The 20,520-nt window shown below is 44.4% G+C and overlaps 1 protein-coding gene across 1 annotated transcript in view; it reads left to right on the forward strand.

Moving 5' to 3' along the window:
* LOC130107729 (filamin-B) overlaps window positions 1-20,520 on the forward strand; it is a 139,288-nt gene that overhangs the window by 105,090 nt on the left and 13,678 nt on the right. The window contains 6 exon segments of the mRNA XM_056274456.1: window positions 2,026-2,154; window positions 2,817-2,990; window positions 5,186-5,344; window positions 9,834-10,037; window positions 16,187-16,339; window positions 16,569-16,691. Of these exon segments, the coding sequence (XP_056130431.1) occupies window positions 2,026-2,154; window positions 2,817-2,990; window positions 5,186-5,344; window positions 9,834-10,037; window positions 16,187-16,339; window positions 16,569-16,691 (942 nt within the window).

Below are 20,520 nucleotides of genomic sequence, written 5' to 3' on the forward strand. Positions count from 1 at the left end.
GACACACACACACACACACACAGACTTTGTCTCTCTCTCTCTCTCATACACACCCTGATATATGAGTGAACATCCTGGTTGGTGTTTGCGGGTTAAAGGTGAAGACTACTTGGTCTGCCCGATGCTGTGGCAGCTCGACCACGGGGGTCTTAAAACCGTAAAATGTCTCTCATCGAGTCTCCTAAATTCATGGACAAATTGGAAACACTTCTCTGAACCGCGTGTCTCGCCTCCTCTCCTAACTCCTCTCTCAAAAATCTGTTCCCGTTTCTCCTCACTTCCTTCGCCCCTCTTTCTCCTTTTAAAAAGTGATGAATCTGCTGTCAGCATGTTTGGCTGTTGACATCATACACGTAGCAAGAAGAGGTGTGTGTGTGTGTGTGGGGGGGGGAGGTGGGTGGATTGGGGGTTGTTTGAGCATGAACACAGGTGGCCATACACCATATGTGCTTATGATGGGTGGGTGTGTGTGTGTGGTTGTGTACTGAATGTGTACTTGTGTGTGTTTAGACTGGAATTTTGCTTTCAAATGAACACAGCTGGGCAAACACCAGCCATGTTTATGGTCTAGAGGTGTGTGTGTGTGTGTGTGTGTGTGTGTGTGTGTGTTTAGCTGACAAGATGTGGGACATGTAAGAGTGAGATATTGTGCTCCAGTTAGCCCAGGCAGCAGAAAACCATTAAAACCAGCTCGCGGTGACATCACACCCTGAGAATCTGTGCTGCTGCCGTGTGGGTGAATGTGATCCAGGCTAAGTGATTTGTCTCTGTTGGGATGAATAGGACCTTTGTCTATTGTTTGATCCTGTGTGTGCGTGTGTGTTTACACAAGTGGGGTGTGCACGGGTGTGTACTTCCGTGTTCACACATTTATGTCTTTGTGCCACGTCCTGCTTTTGATACTGCGTGTGGGTGTGGGTGGGTGGGTGGGGGGGGGGTGTGGGGCAACCACCTATGATAGAATATACCACAGAAAAATGGAAAATCTACTTTTAGAAGAATTTTCCGTTGCCTACCAACGTGGGGCTCGCCAGTTCGAATCCATGTGTTGCCTCTGGTTTGGCCGGGCGTCCCTACAGACACCGCTGGCCAGGTCTGCGGGTGGGAAGCCGGATGTGGGTGTGTGTCCTAGTCGCTCCACTAGCGCTTCCTCTGGTCAGTTGGGGCGCCTGGTCAGAGGGGAGAGGGGACTGGGGGGGGGGGGGTAGCCTGATCCTCCCACGTGCTACGTCCCCCTGGTGAAACTCCTCACTGTCAGGTGAAAAGAAGCGACTGGCGACTCCACATGTATGGGAGGAGGCAGGTGGTAGTCTGCAGCCCTCCCCGGATCAGCAGAGGGGGTGGAGCAGAGACCGGGGCGGCTCGGAAGAGTGGGGTAATTGGCTGGATACAATTGGGGAGAGAAAGGGGGGGGGGGTAAAGAAAAAAATGTTGGCCTTTGGGTTGGGTACATGAACGAGTCTCCGAGTCCTGAAGAGAGCGCCGTGAGACCTTCCCACATCCCTTCCTGCCACACAGATAAAGGAGCCGTATTTGTCAGGCTTCTGTTTCAGGGGTGGCCATTTCTGAAGGCGTACAGTAATTGGTTGTGTGATAGTCTGAACGGAGGGACAGTGTGCCGGCGGTAGAGGTCATGACCTCTGAACACAAGTCATTCATATTCCTGACGTCTAGTCAGTTAAATTAAAATTGCATCTAAGCTACAAAGGATGATTTAGATACACCGACTTCTACGAGTTATATAGCAGAAGTAACATTAACTTCCCTGTTGTGGAGGGCAAACAAGTGAAATGTGTGGTTCAGCATCTTCAAGCTAGAAGATCTGTTCTCGTAAGAGTTTAATATCCTTCAGTTTGGGAAGTCTGTCCGTAATATTTCATCATGTGGCTCAGTTTTACTGTCAGTAATGTCATGTTTTCTCAAACGGTGACCTACTCCATTATGGAGTGGCGTTTTGTGGGTTAAATATGTTAACACTGTGTGTGTGTGTGTGTGTTTGTGTGTGTGTGTGTCTCCCTCCTACAGAGTCTCCTCTCCAGTTCTATGTAAACCAGGCAGGAACTCCCAATGTGACGGCCTATGGTCCTGGACTGGTCTATGGTGTGGCCAACAAGATCGCCACCTTCACCATCCTCACTGAAGACGCCGCCGAGGGTACGTGTTGTTGTGTGTTTAATGGAGCTATTATTTCATACGAACCATTGGTGGCGCAGTGGTTAGCGCGGTCGCCTCACAGCAGGAAGGTCCTGGGTTCGAGCCCCGGGGTAGTCCAGCCTTGGTGGGTTGTCCCAGGTCGTCCTCTGTGTGGAGTTTGCATGTTCTCCCTGTGTCTGTGTGGGTTTCCAGTTGTGTCTGTAGGAACGCCCAACCAAGCCGGAGGCAAAACGGGGATTCGAACCAGCGATCCCTGTACTGGTAGTCAACGGAATAGACCGCTACGCTACCCGGACCCCCTTTGCTGCTGTCTTTACTGTCCTTTGCAGCAGTCTGCAGTCCTGAGCAGTCAGGTTGCCAAACCCCGCTGTGATGCAGCCTTTTAAGACACTGTCCATGGTACTGAGATAAAGCTCATAAGAGGTTTGGAACTCGCACCAAAACTCTTGAGACGCCTCGGAAAATACAGCCTCTGTTGTGCCCTCTTCAGGATGCAACTGGTGTCGAGATCACGTGAGGGTGTCTGGGATGTGTAAACCGAGAAATCTAAGACGGTCCACAATTTCAACAGATGATCCACTGATGGAAATAGGAATTTCTGTCTGTCTGTTAACCCATTGTTCTGTCTGACACCCTGTGTCTGTCTGTCTGTCTGTCCCCAGGCGGTCTTGACCTGGCTATCGAGGGTCCATCTAAAGCAGAGATCAGCTGTCTGGACAACAAGGATGGCACCTGTACGGTGACCTACCTGCCCATTCTGCCCGGGGATTACAACATCCTGGTCAGATACAATGACAAGCACATCGCCGGGAGCCCCTTCACCGCCAGAATCACAGGTAGGTAGGATGGATGGATGGATGGATGAGTGGCCTTCCCTGGGTGAACAATTAAAATTGTATTATTGATGGAATCAATTGTTAGGTGTAGTTTGAAAAAAAATTTACATCCACTATAATCACAACACTGTCCTACTGGAAAACTGACTGTCTGTTCAACAACAACACCACCGCATCACCATCCACCCTTCAAATGGATATAATAAACACTTGTTAAACACAAAAAGTCACAGATTGCCGCTTTAAGAGTCTTGGCGCATTCAGAAAAGCATTACTGAATGGGTTTTAATACACACCCTGGATGCAGCTTGTGTGGTCCACGAATCACCTCGCTTGATCCACACCCATCTTGATGCTTTCTCTGAGGCATCTGTGATTTCCTTGATCGCTCGCCTGCTGTGCAGTGCCACGATTCCCAGAAACTTGACTGCCCTGAAGAAAGATTGTCCCACAAAGCCTCTGCACCTGACCTCAATAGGGTCGCGTCGGGTCCTCGGTCTCATGCTTTGGGATTTGCCTACCAGCCCCTCATATTTGGCCCTCTTCCTCTCGAAGGCCTCCTCTACCCGGTCTTCCCAGGGAACAGTCGACTCTAGCAGGACCACTTGTGTTGTTGTTTCCAACACCAGGACCATGTCTGGCCTGAGTGTGGACTCTGCGATGGTGTTTGGGAATTAGAGCTGTTTCCCAAGGTGGACCTTCAGCAGCCGGTCCCATGCTGTTGCAAGGAGCCCCCCTGCTAGACTTGGGAGCAGCTGTGATCTCTCCCCGGCCTTGACAAAGGCAGTGGACTGTTTCGCTGGTTGTTGTTGCCTGCTCTGAGAGATCCGTGTACTGATGAAGTCTGCTATGACCCTCAGCACCTGGTCGTGGCACCAGTGGTAGCACCTGCCTTCCCTGGCTTTTGGGCCACAGCTTAGGATATGCTGCAGGGATCCTCTTCTCTGGCACAGTGGGCATGCTAGAGTCTCTGCCAGACCCCAGCAGAAGAAGTTGGATGGGCTGGGGAGGACATCGTAGACTGATTGGATCAGGAACTTGATCCGGAGAGGCTCAGCCTTCCAGAGTTTTAGGGGTTTTTTCCCCTCCTATTTCTCCCCAATTGTACTTGGCCAGTTACCCTATTTTCCAAGCTGTCCCAGTCGCTGCTCCACCCCCTCTGCCGATCCGGGGGGGAGGGCTGCAGACTACCACATGCCTCCTCTGATACATGTGGAGTCGCCAGCTGCTTCTTTCCACGTGACAGTGAGGAGTTTCGCCAGGGGGGACGTAGCGCATGGGAGGATCACGCCATTCCCCCAGTTCCCCCTCCATCTTCAAACAGGCGCCCCGACCGATCAGTGCAGTGACCAGGACACATACCCACATCGGGCTTCCCAACCGCAGACACGGCCAGTTGTGTCTGTAGGGACGCCCGACTAAGCCGGAAGTAACATGTGGATTCGAACCAGCGATCCCCGTGTTGGTTGGCAACAGAATAGACCACTATGCTTCCCGGACGCCCAACCTTCCAGAGTTTTGACCACAAGATCTTCTGGGCTATTACCTGCTCCCATCAGGTGCACTGCCCCTGCTGCCACATCCCCACTCTATCCCACTGGAGCGGGGTTCCTCTTCCCCTGCTCGGACCTCTTCCCGCACCAGCTGTCATCTCTCTTTCCCCCGGGCCTCGTCATAGCGAGGTCTTGGGTTGCAACCCAGCCCTGCCCATCCTGATGCCACCGCTCCCACCAGCACACCATGAGCATGAACCTGTTTTGTTTTACCGCCTCAAAGCAGCAGGTTCATTCCAGGGATTTCTATGCTAACTTCCAACTACCCAAAGCCGAGTTTCACACGTTTAGATAAAGTTGCACGCGCTGAATTTGAAATTTGGGATCAATTTGGTTAACGTAACCCTAATGGTTGCTAAGTATATTGTTGCTGTAGTCAAAATGTTGCCGGGTTTAGGGACCGTTGTCTCAAAACATACTTTTCTTCAGTTTGCAGATTGAATGACAAAGTGTAATGATGAATTCTTCTATTAAGTAGATAATGTACTATAACTGATTAGGAAAAAAAACACACAGCAGCAGGCGTAAGAAATCATGAATGTAAATACAATTATATGAGACAAGACAATACAAAATGTAATATAGGAGAAGTGTGTGCAGTTTCTTTACAGTTGTTTGTATTGTTTTTCCTGTGTGTTTCAGAGGACAACCAGCGGCGTTCTCAGGTGAAGTTGGGTTCGGCAGCAGATTTCTCTCTAGACATTAATGAGACGGACCTCAGCCTGCTGACAGCCAGCATCAAAGCCCCGTCAGGAAGGGATGAGCCGTGTCTGCTGAAGAGAATGCCCAACAACCACATAGGTACCAAACCTCTTAACGCCTCCATAACTTTCCACCACATAGGTACCAAACCTCTTCACACCTCCATAACTTTCCCACCACATCGATACCAAACCTCTTAACGCCTCCATAACTTTCCACCACATAGGTACCAAACCTCTTAACGCCTCCATAACTTTCCCACCACATCGATACCAAACCTCTTCACACCTCCATAGTAACTTTCCACCACATCGATACCAAACCTCTTCACATTTCCATAACTTTCTACCACATCGATACCAAACCTCTTCACACCTCCATAACTTTCCACCACATAGGTACCAAACCTCTTCACACTTCCATAACTTTCCACCACATAGGTACCAAACCTCTTCACACTTCCATAACTTTCCACCACATAGGTACCAAACCTCTTCACACCTCCATAGTAACTTTCCACCACATAGGTACCAAACCTCTTCACACCTCCATAACTTTCCACCACATCGGTACCAAACCTCTTCACACCTCCATAGTAACTTTCCACCACATAGGTACCAAACCTCTTCACACCTCCATAACTTACCACCACATTGGTACCAAACCTCTTCACACCTCCATAACTTTCCACCACATAGGTACCAAACCTCTTCACACCTCCATAACTTTCCACTACATAGGTACCAAACCTCTTCACACCTCCATAGTAACTTTCCACCACATTGGTACCAAACCTCTTCACACCTCCATAACTTTCCACCACATAGGTACCAAACCTCTTCACACCTCCATAACTTTCCACCACATAGGTACCAAACCTCTTCACATTTCCATAACTTTCCACCACATCGATACCAAACCTCTTCACACCTCCATAACTTTCCACCACATAGGTACCAAACCTCTTCACACCTCCATAGTAACTTTCCACCACATAGGTACCAAACCTCTTCACACCTCCATAGTAACTTTCCACCACATAGGTACCAAACCTCTTCACACCTCCATAACTTACCACCACATTGGTACCAAACCTCTTCACACCTCCATAACTTTCCACCACATAGGTACCAAACCTCTTCACACCTCCATAACTTTCCACTACATAGGTACCAAACCTCTTCACACCTCCATAGTAACTTTCCACCACATTGGTACCAAACCTCTTCACACCTCCATAACTTTCCACCACATAGGTACCAAACCTCTTCACACCTCCATAACTTTCCACCACATAGGTACCAAACCTCTTCACATTTCCATAACTTTCCACCACATCGATACCAAACCTCTTCACACCTCCATAACTTTCCACCACATAGGTACCAAACCTCTTCACATTTCCATAACTTTCCACCACATCGATACCAAACCTCTTCACACCTCCATAACTTTCCACCACATAGGTACCAAACCTCTTCACACCTCCATAACTTTCCACCACATAGGTACCAAACCTCTTCACACTTCCATAACTTTCCACCACATAGGTACCAAACCTCTTCACACCTCCATAACTTTCCCACCACATCGATACCAAACCTCTTCACACCTCCATAGTAACTTTCCACCACATAGGTACCAAACCTCTTAACGCCTCCATAACTTTCCCACCACATCGATACCAAACCTCTTCACACCTCCATAGTAACTTTCCACCACATAGGTACCAAACCTCTTCACATTTCCATAACTTTCCACCACATCGATACCAAACCTCTTCACACCTCCATAACTTTCCACCACATAGGTACCAAACCTCTTCACATTTCCATAACTTTCCACCACATAGGTACCAAACCTCTTCACACCTCCATAACTTTCCACCACATAGGTACCAAACCTCTTCACACCTCCATAGTAACTTTCCACCACATAGGTACCAAACCTCTTCACATTTCCATAACTTTCCACCACATCGATACCAAACCTCTTCACACCTCCATAACTTTCCACCACATCGATACCAAACCTCTTCACATTTCCATAACTTTCCACCACATCGATACCAAACCTCTTCACACCTCCATAACTTTCCACCACATAGGTACCAAACCTCTTCACACCTCCATAGTAACTTTCCACCACATAGGTACCAAACCTCTTCACATTTCCATAACTTTCCACCACATCGATACCAAACCTCTTCACACCTCCATAACTTTCCACCACATAGGTACCAAACCTCTTCACACCTCCATAACTTTCCACCACATAGGTACCAAACCTCTTCACACCTCCATAACTTTCCACCACATCGATACCAAACCTCTTCACACCTCCATAACTTTCCACCACATAGGTACCAAACCTCTTCACACCTCCATAACTTTCCACCACATAGGTACCAAACCTCTTCACACCTCCATAACTTTCCACCACATAGGTACCAAACCTCTTCACATTTCCATAACTTTCCACCACATCGATACCAAACCTCTTCACACCTCCATAACTTTCCACCACATAGGTACCAAACCTCTTCACATTTCCATAACTTTCCACCACATAGGTACCAAACCTCTTCACACCTCCATAGTAACTTTCCACCACATAGGTACCAAACCTCTTCACATTTCCATAACTTTCCACCACATCGATACCAAACCTCTTCACACCTCCATAACTTTCCACCACATCGATACCAAACCTCTTCACATTTCCATAACTTTCCACCACATCGATACCAAACCTCTTCACACCTCCATAACTTTCCACCACATAGGTACCAAACCTCTTCACACCTCCATAGTAACTTTCCACCACATAGGTACCAAACCTCTTCACATTTCCATAACTTTCCACCACATCGATACCAAACCTCTTCACACCTCCATAACTTTCCACCACATAGGTACCAAACCTCTTCACACCTCCATAACTTTCCACCACATAGGTACCAAACCTCTTCACACCTCCATAACTTTCCACCACATCGATACCAAACCTCTTCACACCTCCATAACTTTCCACCACATAGGTACCAAACCTCTTCACACCTCCATAACTTTCCACCACATAGGTACCAAACCTCTTCACACCTCCATAACTTTCCACCACATAGGTACCAAACCTCTTCACATTTCCATAACTTTCCACCACATCGATACCAAACCTCTTCACACCTCCATAACTTTCCACCACATAGGTACCAAACCTCTTCACACCTCCATAGTAACTTTCCACCACATAGGTACCAAACCTCTTCACACCTCCATAACTTTCCACCACATAGGTACCAAACCTCTTCACACCTCTATAACTTTCCACCACATAGGTACCAAACCTCTTCACACCTCCATAACTTTCCACCACATAGGTACCAAACCTCTTCACACCTCCATAACTTTCCACCACATAGGTACCAAACCTCTTCACACCTCCATAGCAACTTTCCACCATATAGGTACCAAACCTCTTCACACCTCCATAACTTTCCACCACATAGGTACCAAACCTCTTCACACCTCCATAACTTTCCACCACATAGGTACCAAACCTCTTCACACCTCCATAACTTTCCACCACATAGGTACCAAACCTCTTCACACCTCCATAACTTTCCACCACATAGGTACCAAACCTCTTCACACCTCCATAACTTTCCACCACATAGGTACCAAACCTCTTCACACCTCCATAACTTTCCACCACATAGGTACCAAACCTCTTCACACCTCCATAACTTTCCACCACATAGGTACCAAACCTCTTCACACCTCCATAGTAACTTTCCACCACATAGGTACCAAACCTCTTCACACCTCCATAGTAACTTTCCACCACATAGGTACCAAACCTCTTCACACCTCCATAACTTACCACCACATAGGTACCAAACCTCTTCACACCTCCATAGTAACTCTCCACCACATTGGTACCAATGACAGATTTAAGATTCAGGAAAAGCACAAAAAATACATTCTTTCAGTCGCAAAGATTAACACGAATCTGTTTGAAAGTTTCCCCAACAACACATTTCATAATTTCCAGTTCTTTTAGCAGTTTTTTTTGTATTCTATTACTTTCTATCCACGCATTGCAACTCCATTGCTCAGCTGTAGGAGGAAGGTGAGAGGATTGCTAAGCACTGATTGCTGAATGGTTGTGTCAATCATTCTCTAACACTCAGCTGTTCACCCATCACATCACCTGGATCAACCTTTAAATTACCCCTGGTTGTTTCAACCATTAGTTTAAGTTTCAACAAACTGCTATGGAGCTTTCCAGCCATGTGTCACCTGCTGCCATCTGTCTCACACACACACACACACACACACACACACACACACACACACACACACACACACACACGTACGTTATTTTTAAGTTTGTCTTCAAGCCCTATCTCTGTCGAGTTCCAAACATGAACAGTTTAACATGTTAAATTGTCTTGAACAAATGAAATTGAAAACACTTTCTTCGCCAATCTTTAATCTTCCTCACCCACTCTTCTATCTGCTTCCTCTTCACCGGCCCTCCTCTCACTCCTTCTGAACTTTTCTCCTCTCTCTCCCCTTTGCTCCAGGCATCTCCTTCATCCCGCGGGAGGTAGGGGAGCACCTGGTGAGTATCCTGAAGAACGGGCGCCACGTGGCCAACAGCCCCATCACCATCATGGTGGTCCAGTCTGAGATCGGGGACGCCAGCCGGGTTAAAGCCTACGGAGACGGTCTGATGCAGGGACAGACCTTCACCAACGCCAGCTTCGTGGTGGACACCAGAGACGCAGGTCAGCACATGACAATATGAGATCAATAACACGCTTTGATTGGTTGAGATGACTTCCTCTGGTTGGTGGAGATGATAACTTGCTCTGATTGGTGGAGATGATAACTTGCTGTGATTGGTGGAGATGACTTCCTCTGATTGGTGGAGATGATAACTTGCTGTGATTGGTGGAGATGATAACTTCCTTTGATTGGTAGAGATAACTTGCTCTGATTGGTGGAGATGACAACTTGCTGTGATTGGTGGAGATGATAACTTCCTTTGATTGGTGGAGATAACTTGCTCTGATTGGTGGAGATGATAACTTCCTTTGATTGGTGGAGATAACTTGCTCTGATTGGTGGAGATGATAACTTGCTCTGATTGGTGGAGATGACAACTTGCTCTGATTGGTGGAGATGATAACTTGCTCTGATTGGTGGAGATGATAACTTGCTCTGATTGGTGGAGATGACAACTTGCTCTGATTGGTAGAGATGATAACTCGCTCTGATTGGTGGAGGTGATAACTTGCTCTGATTGGTGGAGATGATATCTTTGGTGTCAAGTCATCATTTTAAACTTTGTGACTTTTTAGCGAGAGTTTTTAGGACAGTACACATGGAAACTGCTTGTAGTAATTGTGTCCGTACAGGTATATTTAACTGACGTGTATGGTTCTTAAATAAATAATTTAATGTAATGGACAACTCCGTCTTACCGTCTTTGAGTGGCTGAAAGACTGATGTCTACTGATGGTTTTTGCACTGTAACAAAACAGCAGCAGCTTCAAACAGGCGTTAACAGATGATCTCTAGGCGATAGTAATAACATGGCTTAGCGTTGTTAAAAGTACATGTTTAATAACAGTAGTTGTCAAAAAAACAATAATTTCTCCCTCTCTCCATTTTTCTTCTGTTTGTTCCCATTTCCTGTTTCGGTCCTCGTGTTGGACATGTAAATGTACGGGTAGACAAATGGATGGATATGTGGATGGACAGATGAATATGTGGGTAGAGAGTAATGGGTGGACAGTTTAATCAGTAGATGGATTAAAAGAAAGATGGATGCAGGGTCCGAAATTAACACTCGCCACCCGCCAAATGCGAGTAGAATTTCTGATTGGCGAGTAAATCTCAGAAGCCTACCCGCCACTTACCGAGTAACAAAAAAAGGGAAATCCAACCACTTAATCCCCCCCATCTCTCTCTCTCTCTCTCTATCCTTAACAACAGCAATAACATAACAATAATAACAGAAATTAACCAACCAAAGTGCATCCGAACAATAACATAGCAACAACAGTAACAGAAACTAACCAATCAAAGTGCATTAGAACAATAACAGCAACAACAGTAGCAGAAACTAACCAATCAAAGTGCATTAGAACAATAACAGCAACAACAGTAACAGAAACTAACCAATCAAAGTGCATTAGAACAATAACAGCAACAACAGTAGCAGAAACTAACCAATCAAAGTGCATTAGAACAATAATATAGCAACAACAGTAACAGAAACTAACCAATCAAAGTGCATTAGAACAATAACAGCAACAACAGTAGCAGAAACTAACCAATCAAAGTGCATTAGAACAATAACAGCAACAACAGTAGCAGAAACTAACCAATCAAAGTGCATTAGAACAATAACAGCAACAACAGTAACAGAAACTAACCAATCAAAGTGCATTAGAACAATAACAGCAACAACAGTAGCAGAAACTAACCAATCAAAGTGCATTAGAACAATAACAGCAACAAGAGTAGCAGAAACTAACCAATCAAAGTGCATTAGAACAATAACAGCAACAACAGTAGCAGAAACTAACCAATCAAAGTGCCTTAGAACAATAACAGCAACAACAGTAGCAGAAACTAACCAATCAAAGTGCATCCGAACAATAACAGCAACAACAGTAACAGAAACTAACCAATCAAAGTGCATTAGAACAATAACAGCAACAACGGTAGCAGAAACTAACCAATCAAAGTGCATTAGAACAATAACAGCAACAACGGTAGCAGAAACTAACCAATCAAAGTGCATTAGAACAATAACAGCAACAACAGTAGCAGAAACTAACCAATCAAAGTGCATTAGAACAATAACATAGCAACAACAGTAGCAGAAACTAACCAATCAAAGTGCATTAGAACAATAACAGCAACAACAGTAACAGAAACTAACCAATCAAAGTGCATTAGAACAATAACATAGCAACAACAGTAACAGAAACTAACCAATCAAAGTGCATTAGAACAATAACATAGCAACAACAGTAACAGAAACTAACCAATCAAAGTGCATTAGAACAATAACAGCAACAACAGTAGCAGAAACTAACCAATCAAAGTGCATTAGAACAATAACATAGCAACAACAGTAGCAGAAACTAACCAATCAAAGTGCATTAGAACAATAACAACAACAGTAGCAGAAACTAACCAATCAAAGTGCATTAGAACAATAACAGCAACAACAGTAGCAGAAATTAACCAATCAAAGTGCATTAGAACAATAACATAGCAACAACAGTAACAGAAACTAACCAATCAAAGTGCATTAGAACAATAACAACAACAGTAGCAGAAACTAACCAATCAAAGTGCATCAGAACAATAACATAGCAACAACAGTAGCAGAAACTAACCAATCAAAGTGCATTAGAACAATAACATAGCAACAACAGTAACAGAAACTAACCAATCAAAGTGCTTTAGAATGTTGCTAGACGCTGCTGGCGGGTAACATTACGCACACACTCGAGGAACAACGGCAGCAGCACCCATCACACTCAGTATTAGCCGACTCTTTTCTTCCAGCATGAAAATGCAGAACATGTTTAGGACTGTGCATGCCATTGGCAAGAGGGCCAGACCAGTCTCTGACTTCGAATGGATGTGCGAGTAAGTGAATTTAGTTGTCGTCTCAAAATATCCTTATACGGCGTAAACAAAGTGCTGGCCGTAGCTAACGTTAGCATGTGACACCTAGCTTGCACTAACGTTAGCTGTGTGCTAGCTTCAACACCATGAAACAGGTTAAAACTGATTGGCGGTCAGGGTCCGCGGTGGTGTAGCGGTCTAAGCGTCCGCTTTGTGTCGATGCAGTTGCCCTGGGGACCGGGATTTGCGCCCCGTCTCGTCAGATCCGACTATGGCCGGACTCGATGAAGCAGCAATAATTGGCAACGCTGTCTTCGGGAGGGGGGCGGAGTCTGCTTGTGTTCGTCACATGAATGCGTCTCTGGGTGTGTGTGGGGAAAAAGCAGTGGTTCGGCCTGGAGTCGCCTTGTCACGAAAGTGGCGAGGCGACTCCTTCGAGACTGCCGGCCGGAGAGCTGCAGTTGGCGAATGCATGCAGTAAGCTCAATGAAAAGGGAAAAATCAGAAATAAATTTAAGAAAAAACTGATTGGCGGTCCAACCTCAACTCAGACACACTGTCGGATCTACTGGTGGTGCAGCTGATCTGTGGCACCAAGACTCTGTCAGGAGCAGGAGGCCAGACTTCATGGACGGTGCAAAGAGAGTGGCTGCTGTAGAGTGAGAAGTAGTCTGGGACTAGGGACGGGCATGTGGGAGCACTCGAGTAGTTATAATAATACTGCAAATAAAACATGAAATCATACTTGTAACATTTTATCTTTTGAGAAAATTTTACAAGTATGTTAAAATTGACTAATTTTACATAAAATATTTTTGCTTCAGATTTGCTCTTGTCACGTTTTGAAAAGCTTTTATTCAACACAATACCTTATTCTCTCATTGATATGTACTGAAAACATATGTATGGCACAAAAAAAGGCTACTAATTATTTTGGCCGGTTAAAAAATATGCTTGGCCGGTAGATTTTTTCATCTACCAGTCCCCTGGATGGATGGATGTTCTACACCAGTGGTTCTCAACCTTTTTGGGGTCTTGGGCTCCCTGCGTATTTTTGATCTACCCTGAGGACCCCTCCACCTGATCTTGGGGGAGGGGGGTTGCAATTTGATAGAAACAGTAGAAACTGCATTTTAAATTGCATTATAGCATTAATTCACTCTTTGGGGCAAAAATAAGAGCTTTCAGTTGTAACTTAGATATAGTTAACAAAACAGAATTCTTATGCAGCAACTTTCAGATATATGTAACAAAACAGAATATGTATTCAGTAACTTTCAGATATATGTAACAAAACAATATGTATTCAGTAACTTTCAGATATATGTAACAAAACAGAATATGTATTCAGTAACTTTCAGATATATGTAACAACACAGAATATGTATTCAGTAACAACACAGAATATGTATTCAGTAACTTTCAGATATATGTAACAAAACAGAATATGTATTCAGTAACTTTCAGATATATGTAACAAAACAGAATATGTATTCAGTAACTTTCAGATATATGTAACAACACAGAATATGTATTCAGTAACTTTCAGATATATGTAACAACACAGAATATGTATTCAGTAACTTTCAGATATATGTAACAAAACAGAATATGTATTCAGTAACTTTCAGATATATGTAAAAAAACAGAATATGTATTCTGTAACTTTCAGATATATGTAACAACACAGAATATGTATTCAGTAACTTTTAACAATGCAAACGGGAGCGAGATCTCTTATTAAAATACAATAAATTACACTTGTGAAACAGATGTAATTAGAGAAAAAAGTCCTGTTACCCTTTATAGTTTAGGTAGATAAAGGTCTCAGTCACATTTGAGTAAAATAATCCTATTTCTATAAATGTCATAGGATCTTTTTTTTAAAGATATTTTATTTTCAAGGACCCCTTGCAATTACACCACGGACCACTAGGGGTCCGCGGACCCCCGGTTGAGAAACACTGTTCTACACCTCAGATGGATTGATTAGGTTAAAGTGATGTCATACAGACCCCCCCCCACACACACACATTCACACATACACACTGCTTATAGTAAACAATATGATGAACTGATAATGAAATGTATAATAAATCTCTCATCCTCTGTTCCCATGCTGTGTGACCCAGTAGGCGTGCTGGCAGACAGCGGGTCTGGCTGGCTGGCTGGCTGGCTGGGTGTGTGAGTGCCGTCAGGTGTCGGGCCGCCTCTGCTCCACCACAGCTCGCATTAGTCACGTCTTTACCGGCAGGTGGCTCGGAAAGGCTTTACTTGGCAGAACTGGTGTGTGTTTAACATGTTGACCCTGGCTTCGGCAGGTTAAACCTAGAATACACAACACCATTTCAGCCAATCCCCACCTCGACGGTCTGTTGGAGGCCCCAGTCCATAATGTCAGTATGTCGCCCCCTGTTGGGGCGTTGTCCCTCCATCGATGACCTTGCTTATTGAATCTGTTGGCTCTTAATATACCTGTTTCTCTAGCTCATTAGCCCAGTCTGTATATTGATATATGTCTGATATGTCCAATTATATATATGTCTAATTATTGATATGTCTAATTTGTCTAGTGTGTGTGTGTGTGTGTGTGTGTGTGTGTGTGTGTGTGTGTGTTCTCTGTATCTTTTCAATCAAACTTAATATATATAGCACATTTCACATATTAAAATACAATGCACCGTGGCGTCCGAGGAGCGTGGCGGTCTATTCCGTTGCCTACCAACACGGGGATCGCCGGTTCGAATCCCCGTGTTACCTCCGGCTTGGTCGGGCGTCCCAACAGACACAATTGGCAGTGTCTGCGGGTGGGAAGCCGGATGTGGGTATGTGTCCTGGTCACTGCACTAGCGCCTCCTCTGGTCAGCCGGGGCGCCTGTTTGGGGGGGAACTGGGGGGAATAGCGTGATCCTCCCACTCCACATGTATGGGAGGAGGCATGTGGTAGTCTGCAGCCCTCCCTGCATCAGCAGAGGGGGTGGAGCAGCGACTGGGACGCCTCGGAAGAGTGGGGTAATTGGCCGTGTTAAAATTGGGAAGGAAAAGGGGGAAAATTCCACCCAAAAAAAAAGCAATGCACAAATACACTTTACATAAAGTGCACAGAGGAAAAGAAGGTGCTGCTAAAAGAAAACAAATAAAAAATAAATTCAGAGCCTGATAAAACATTACAGCCAGAACCTGTACCCCCGTACTCACCAGTAGTTAGTCCAGTCTACAGATATTTCTATGAACTAGTCCGGTCCATATATTGATCCATCCGTGTCCGTCTCTGTGTCTCCAGGCTATGGAGGTCTGGCCTTATCCATCGAGGGTCCCAGTAAAGTGGACATCCGGACGGAGGACATGGAGGACGGGACATGTGGCGTGTCCTACTGCCCCACGGAACCAGGAAACTACATCGTCTCCATCCGCTTTGCTGAGGATCACATACCAGGTCGGTACTGATGTTTTAATACAGCTCAGAACATGTCTGCCAGGGTCTCTCTGGAGATGCCGGTTCACTCAGCCGCCATTTTGGAAATGCTGCTGGGCAGCAAGTCCCTGACCCACAAGACTAGACCTCTTATCTTTTAGAATGGGGAGCCGTCTATATCTCAAGTTCTGATCGTCATCGTATCTCATCCATCATATTTTTTATTACTCAAATGTGTCTCTGCCAACAGGAAGTCCGTTTACAGTGCGCGTGACAGGAGAGGGGCGTATCCGAGAGAGCATCACTCGACGACAGAGGGCGGCGTCCGTCGCCAGCGTGGGCAGTGTGTGTGACCTCAACCTCAAAATACCAGGTACACACACACACACACACACAAACTATCACTGGCATTAACAGCATATGTGACCAAAACCTCGGGGTACCAGGTATGATATCATCAGCCAGTCCTCATCAGAAGAGTCTTTTCCTTCTGTGGGCCGTTTTATTGGCTGTGGTGTTTTTGTTGCCCTCCAGTGGAAATGCAGAACACTCAGGAACAGGTTGGAAAGACAAATTTTATTCTAAGTTGTTATGAGGGGTTTTGGGTTTCTTTCACAAAGACCTCCATTCATCCTCTGGGATCTGATAGGTTTGTTTGGTACAGAACAGAGAGCTGAAGAAGAACAGCCGTGTGTGAGACATATGGCCATGAGCTCATGGATCTCCATTGTGAATATGTATTACGTCCGTGTGCCGTAAACCGCTTTGTCACATTTTGTTGTGAATCCGACCTGGGGACGAGCATGTGGATTCATTATATTGAATTTTTGATATGTAGATACAATATAATGTATCTACATATCAAAGATTATATACTTATATGTATATACAATATAATGTGTCTTCATATCAAAGATTATATACTTATATGTATATACAATATAATGTGTCTTCATATCAAAGATTATATACTTATATGTATATACGATATAATGTATCTACATATCAAAGATTATATACTTATATGTATATACAATATAATGTGTCTTCATATCAAAGATTATATACTTATATGTATATATGATATAATGTATCTACATATCAAAGATTATATACTTATATGTATATACAATATAATGTGTCTTCATATCAAAGATTATATACTTATATGTATATATGATATAATGTATCTACATATCGAAGATTATATACTTATATGTATATACGATATAATGTATCTACATATCAAAGATTATATACTTATATGTATATACAATATAATGTGTCTTCATATCAAAGATTATATACTTATATGTATATATGATATAATGTATCTACATATCAAAGATTATATACTTATATGTATATACAATATAATGTGTCTTCATATCAAAGATTATATACTTATATGTATATATGATATAATGTATCTACATATCGAAGATTATATACTTATATGTATATACGATATAATGTATCTACATATCAAAGATTATATACTTATATGTATATACAATATAATGTGTCTTCATATCAAAGATTATATACTTATATGTATATATGATATAATGTATCTACATATCGAAGATTATATACTTATATGTATATACGATATAATGTATCTACATATCAAAGATTATATACTTATATGTATATACAATATGTGTCTTCATATCAAAGATTATATACTTATATGTATATATAATATAATGTATCTACATATCAAAGATTATATACTTATATTTATATACAATATAATGTGTCTTCATATCAAAGATTATATACTTATATGTATATACAATATAATGTATCTACATATCAAAGATTATATACTTATATGTATATACAATATAATGTGTCTTCATATCAAAGATTATATACTTATATGTATATACAATATAATGTATCTACATATCAAAGATTATATACTTATATGTATATACAATATAATGTGTCTTCATATCAAAGATTATATACTTATATGTATATACAATATAATGTGTCTTCATATCAAAGATTATATACTTATATGTATATACAATATAATGTATCTACATATCAAAGATTATATACTTATATGTATATACAATATAATGTATCTACATATCAAAGATTATATACTTATATGTATATACAATATAATGTGTCTTCATATCAAAGATTATATACTTATATGTATATACAATATAATGTGTCTTCATATCCAAGATTATATACTTATATGTATACACAGTGCTGTGACAAATTATTTACCTCCCTTCCCAATTTCTGCATATTTGGCACACTTAATTGTTGCAGATGTTTCATACAAAATCCAGTATAAGGGGGCGTTCAGGTGGCGTGGCGGTCTATCCCGTTGCCTACCAACACGGGGATTCAGCGGTTCGAATCCCCGTGTTGCCTCTGGCGTGGTCGGGCGTCCCGACAGACACAACCGGCCGTGTCTGCGGGTGGGAAGCCGGATATGGGTGTGTGTCCTGGTCGCTGCACTAGCGCCTCTTCTGGTCAGTCGGGGCGCTTGTTCAGGGGGGAGAGGGAACTGGGGGGAGTAGCGTGATCCTCTCATGCGCTACGTCCCCCTGGGGAAACTCCTCACCGTCAGGTGAAAAGAAGGGGCTGGTGACTCCACATGTATGGGAGGAGGCGTGTGGTAGTCTGCAGCCCTCCCCGGATCGGCAGAGGGGGTGGAGCAGAGACCGGGACGGCTCGGAAGAGTGGGGTTAATTGGCCGGATAAAATTGGGGAGAAAAAGGGGGGAAATTACAAACAAACCAAAAAAAATAAATCTAATAAGACGGAGAACCTGAGTAAACACATTCGGTTTAGAAATGATAAAAAAAATTTTTTTAGGGTAAAAAGTTATCCAACACCAATTGACCCTGTGTGAAAAAGTAATTGACCCCTTAGGTACTCAATCAACCATCCATCCATCCATTATCCAAACGGCTTATCCTGCTCTCAGGGTGGCGGGGATGCTGGAGCCTATCCCAGCAGCCATTGGGCAGCACTTGGTGTTGGATGGCGTTTTTCCTTCAATAAGTGGTTAAAAAATTAAAACATTTGTTGGGCGGCATGGTGGTTAGCGCGGTCGCCTCACAGCAAGAAGGTCCTGGGTTCGAGCCCCGGGGTAGTCCAACCTTGGGGGTCGTCCCGGGTCGTCCTCTGTGTGGAGTTTGCATGTTCTCCCCGTGTCTGTGTGGGTTTCCGGTTTCCTCCCACAGTCCAGAGACCTGTAGGTCAGGTGACTGGGCCGGAGTAAATTGCCCCTAGGTGTGTGTGTGTCGGCCCTGTGATGGCCTGGCGACCTGTCCAGGGTGTCTCCCCCGCCTGCCACCCAATGGCTGCTGGGATAGGCTCCAGCATCCCCGCCACCCTGATTAGGATAAGTGGCTCGGATGATGGATGTGTAAAGTGTTTATACAACAGGGCAGGGCAGGGCAGGTGTGTAGAAACAGGAAGGCTGCTTAAATCCTGGTCATGATGTGCCAACAGGCCATGGTGGCTTGGACTTGACCTCTTCTCATGTTATAGTTCTGCTGCCTACGCACCGAAAAACGGCTCTCGGCGGCTGTGAAACCCAACGTAAGCCATGTTTGTCAGCTGGGTGAAGGTTTGAGGACGCTGAACTGAGAACAGACTGGATTTCTTCTTCCTTTCTTTGTCTTTTTAGTCTCCTGTCTGCTGTCTGATGCAAATGTACAGCTCCTGTCCTGCTCCCCCTTATATGCTCTTCTAAACTGATCTCAGATCTGCCCAGCTAGCCTTCACCTGTCTCCCGTTTTGTCTTTTTCCTCCGTCCTGCTCCCCTCGTTGAATCTCTTTTCCCTTTCTCTCTCCATCCTGTCTTTCTCTCTTGTCCTTCTGTCTTTCCTTCTTGCCTCTTCTTCCTCCAGTCAGCTGGTTTCTCCTGGTCTTGTCTCGGGAGCTCCTCTCTCGCTCTTCCTCTTCACCCTCATCCTCCTTCTGCTCCCGTTGTTTCCTCTGGTGGTCTGGAAAACCCGGCAGCCCCAGGGCTTGGTTCCCTGCCCCGACCCGAGGGCGTGGCCTCTCCCCCGGGCGGGTCCGGCGCGTGTCCGGGCTGTCTGGCCTGGTGCTAGAGAGGGAGGCGCGGGGCACCGGGGGTGTTTGGATTGTTACGGCCCGCCGCCCTGCCGGCGGAGCAGCTGACCAGGAGGAGGGTGGGTTGTGGAGCCCGTGAACAG

The sequence above is a fragment of the Lampris incognitus genome, chromosome 2, assembly GCF_029633865.1.
Source record: "Lampris incognitus isolate fLamInc1 chromosome 2, fLamInc1.hap2, whole genome shotgun sequence".
In the NCBI taxonomy this organism is placed as follows: Eukaryota; Metazoa; Chordata; class Actinopteri; order Lampriformes; family Lampridae; genus Lampris; species Lampris incognitus.